This window comes from Acanthisitta chloris, unplaced genomic scaffold, assembly GCF_000695815.1.
Source record: "Acanthisitta chloris isolate BGI_N310 unplaced genomic scaffold, ASM69581v1 scaffold32535, whole genome shotgun sequence".
Lineage (NCBI taxonomy): Eukaryota > Metazoa > Chordata > Aves > Passeriformes > Acanthisittidae > Acanthisitta > Acanthisitta chloris.
The window spans coordinates 1-4,468 of record NW_008673719.1 but is presented as its reverse complement, the minus strand read 5'-3'; the positions used below and the strand labels follow the sequence as shown (position 1 = coordinate 4,468).

Sequence of the window (4,468 nt, the reverse complement as noted above, 5' to 3'; positions counted from 1 at the left end):
CGCAACCCTGGCAGTGTTCAAAGGCAGGTTGGATAAGGCCTTGAGCAACCTGCTCTGGTGGGAGGTGTACTCACCCAGGGCAGGGGCTTGGGACTGGATGACCTCTAAGATACATTCCAACTCCTAAAATTCTATGATTCAATAGATTGAAGGACTTTATGTGGACCTATGTGGACTGGTAGAGGTGTTTAATTACAAAACATAAAACCATCTTTTAAGGCTATCACGATGCAGCTCATTGCTGAAGAGAAAATCACCACCAGGAGCTCACAAACTAAGCTTATTTCCCTGTGCTCCCATGCTTTGACCAGTCATAAAGCACAACAGCATCTCACTCAATAAGGACACTGCAACTGCTCCTCACATCCAGGAAGCAATTCCAAGAGCATTAAAGCACTGTCTACTTTCCACATAATATTTCCCAAAAGTACTGCCTACAGCTACACTGTGTACCAGAACAGATGTAACCTCTCATCTAACTGTCATTGCTACTAGGAATGGAAGGCATTTGGGGATTTTTGTTAGTGAAAAACTAAGAACTGTATGAGTCAATAGTCTTACACAGAGCACCATCCTTCAAGTATACAACACACACAAGACTTTTTGGACTTCTTGCTGCAAATTTTTAATTTCTTTCTTTATTCACCTTACCTACTGAAATGGCAAAAGGCATATGAAGAAGTGACTACGCAAAGCAGCCTTAAAAGAAAAGAGTTCCGTGTGATCAAAAATCTGGCACACCTTTGAAAAAGGGCTGCAAGCACTTTTAGACCCTAAGGCAATGTGGAAAATGCAACTGATTTTTAAGGTGATGCTGTTTAAGACATTTAACATTTTTAAAGTACTTACAGTGGTTTTCAGAGTGATGTAAGGATCATTTTCATTATTCCCATATACTGCCAGAGTAGCCAAAGACTCCCCAAGTTCTAAATGACCTGGACGGGAATTTCAGAACATTTTTATACATGTCAATGACAGATGAAGTTAGAAACTCCAATCCCTGTATTCCCTATATTGTAAAATATCAGGAGTGGGCTAAATGAACTTCCAAGTTCCAAACATAAGCACCACAGGAAGGTAAATTGCTTAGTGCATTCAGGGGCTTGTGCTGCTCTGTCCCAGCACTGCTGCAGAGGGAGAGACAGTGGGCACAATGCTCTCAGTTCTAGTCTCAGGGAGGGAGGACACTGCATTGCTTCACTCACTAAATGGTTTCTGAACCTGGGCCAAGCAAATTATTAAACATGTGAATTTCCAGCATTTGAAACATAACATCACTGTGTAGTTTTAGGATATTAAGGTCTAAGCACAACAATAAGTGGAAAGGTTCTTCACTTACACTGTATATCTGATGTTTTTCTTACCTGTGGGTTCATCTTCATCATAATTTTCCAAATCATACTCATCCAGTTCATGATCAGACAGGTCTTCATTGTTCTGAGAAGACTTAGCACTGCCAGGAACAGCTACATTCCCATCATGTTCCATCTGGCCTTCACCACTGCCACTGGGGCCATCCCTGGTAACAGACACACATGTAGACCATAGAATCATAGGATTTTAGGGGTTGGAATGGACATTACAGACCATCCAGTCCCAACCCCCTGCCCTGGGCAGGAACATCTCCCACCACACCAGGTTGCTCAAGGCTTCATCCAATATGGCTGGTGGCTGTCACCCCTCCTGGGTTTGGGCCAGCCACAGCCTTCCTGGGCAACCTGTGCCAGTGTCTCACCAGTTATCACCAGAAAACTGCTTAGGGGACTGCTAGCAAGATTTCAGCACATAATCATAGAATCATAAAATTTAAGGGTTGGAATGGACCTTATAGATCATCTAGTCCCAACCCCCTGCCATGGGCAGGGACACCTCTTCACTAGATCAGGTTGCTGGAATTCTGCATGCAATTCTGGCACCCTCAATGTAAGGAGGGCATGGAACTGCTGAAGCAAGTCCAGAGGAGGCTACAAGTTGCTAAGAGGACTGGAGCATCTGCCCTATGAAGACAGGCTGAGGGAGTTGGGGCTGCTCAGCCTGGAGAAGACTGCATGGAGACCTCAGAGCAACCTTTCAGTCTCTGAAGGAGCTACAAGGGAGGCAGAGAGGACTCTGTTAGGAACTGCAATGATAGGTCAAGGGGTAATGAGTTCAGACTGAAGGAGGGGAAGTCTAGGTTAGATGTGAGGAAAACGTTTTTTACTCTAAGGATGGTGAGACACTGGCACAGGTTGCCCAGGGAGGCTGTGGCTTACCAGACCCTGGAGGTGTTCAAGGTCAGGGCGGATGAGGCCTTGGGCATCCTGAATCCTAGCTGTTCACAGGGGTTTCAAGTCTTTATGCAAATAATTTGACAATCCATTCACTTCTTCCCAATCTTTTCCCAAAATACAAGGTACCATTATTCTCAGGCTTTCAGAGAAAGTTTTGCCTTGAAAGTTTTCATAACAAAATGTGACATGAATTTCACTTGACAAGCTAAACTGTGTGTCTTACACAATTTTTTTTGTGGGTACAATGCTGTCAGCCTCATTGCTGTGCATTCACATGTGTCCAGTTTATTCCTTCCTTTTTTCTCCCCACCCACAGGTCCTGTTATATGTGAGGACTCTAACAGTTTCTCCAAGATTTTTAAGACTTCATTTCCTCATACTTCCCATAGAAGAACATAAAATTCCTTAGTTAGGGACATATTGTGGATTACTTCTTATGGTGTAAACTATGCAACACCTAGAAAACTTGGCAGCTTTGTGACAACAATTCTGTGGGAAAAGAGTTCAGTGGGAAGAAATGCGCATTAAACACTGGCTGAGAACCTGACGGCCATCAGAGATGCTCCATAGAAACTCACCCTGCTGAATACACCATATTCCTGTCCTTCTCCATGCAAAATTCCCAAGCAACAAAAAGCCAAGGCAGTTCTGAGATACAATACAACACTGAAATTTCAGAGACCTACTTTTCTAATATGTTCAGTAAAATAAACACTTCACATTAACACGGTAACTAGAAACAAGTAACATGATAATTAGAGACTCTAAATCTGAGTTTTATTTGTGACCTTTTGCACAGGGAAAAAAGTGAGGTGTTGTGACAAAAGCGACAAAGTACCAGAAATTATAAACAGATCATAACACCTTTGGTTGTTTCAGGTGGACTTTTAATTTCCATCCCGAAGTTATACATTTGCACCACAAACAGCATCTCAAATTCTTCCATGTTTTTGAAACTGCAAGAAAAAGAAATCCACTCAAACCCCGAAAGTTCACTCGTACAAAGGCAAAACAAGTAACACAATTGATAACAGAAACATTGAACTTAATCAGTTAAGAAAGTAACATAAAGTGAGAATTTGTTGAGCAGTAAAGTCACAGGTTCATCCAAGAGAAATGGTGTAGATATTTGCCCAACTGTAAAAGCTTTTTCTGCTACCTCTAGCATCTGTTTAACCACGCACCCAATGGAGCTGCAATAGAATCCCAAGCCTAAATCTATGAATAGATCTAACTTGTTAGTCAGGCCAGAAAACAGAATAAGATCTCAATCCCTAATCTTTTTCTAGACAAAAAAGAGCCATTTCTTTCTTGCCTTTCATAAATTATGTTTCCTAAATACATTACTTCTGTCTTTGTTTTCATAAATATGTTTTTCTTAAAAACAGAGCAGCAAAACTTAAGTCCTAGGAGGAGAGGCTGAGGGAGTTTGGGTCGTTTAACCTGGAGAAGAGGAGGCTCAAGGGAGACCTTCTCACCCTCTACAACTCCCTGAAAGGAGGTTGGAGTCAGGTGGGGGTTCATCTCTTCTCCCAGGCAATAAGAGGGCACAGACTACCAGGGGAGGTTTAGTGATCAGGCATTGGAATGTGCTGCCCAGGGAGGTGGTGGATTCACCGTCCCTGGAGGTTTTCAAGATGAGACTGGATATGGCACTTAGTGCCATGGTCTAGTAACCATGGTAGGGTTGGACTTGATGATCTTGGAGGTCTTTTCCAACCTGGTTGACTCTATGATTCTGTGCTACATAACTTTCAGTGCTGAGGGAAGAGTTGTGACATCTCTAGTTTCATCTGTGAACCACCATCCCTGAGAGATGTTTCCCCTTTTTTTTTTTTTTTGTTTGCCAAAGCATAAACACCATATCATTCTGAGCTCTGCTGCGGCCTCTAAACTTCCTTAGATTGTCATGTCACACCTTCAGCAATTTTTCACAGCCAGTTTGGGACTTTGATTTCGCATTGCCACATTCCCAAAACACACACAGTTACAAACTTTTTGTTTCTCTTCTAGGTGGGAATGGCAACTCCAGAGCAGACTGGGCCCTAAGTGGGCGGGGGGAACATCACCTGAAATGCTCAGTTACCCAGACAGCACATAGCTGACACCTGAAGGACCACGTGGGAACGATGCTGTCCTATCCATGACGACTGCGGGATGCACTCCATCCCACGCTCCTCCTTTCACTCTCTGGACCA

General features: G+C 43.1%; 1 protein-coding gene across 1 annotated transcript in view; it reads right to left on the bottom strand.

Annotated features, from left to right (window-relative positions):
• The window catches only part of LOC103802572 (periodic tryptophan protein 1 homolog), a gene marked incomplete at its 3' end in the record, with an annotated part of 4,728 nt that extends 2,429 nt beyond the window's left edge, over positions 1–2,299 (bottom strand). Inside the window, exons 1-3 of the mRNA XM_009075056.1 lie at positions 2,253–2,299; positions 1,365–1,519; positions 850–935 (exon numbers count right to left, since the gene is read on the bottom strand). Of these exons, the coding sequence (XP_009073304.1) occupies positions 850–935; positions 1,365–1,519; positions 2,253–2,299 (288 nt within the window). The remainder of the gene's footprint in view (positions 1–849; positions 936–1,364; positions 1,520–2,252) is intronic.
• Positions 2,300–4,468: the final 2,169 nt, after the last annotated feature.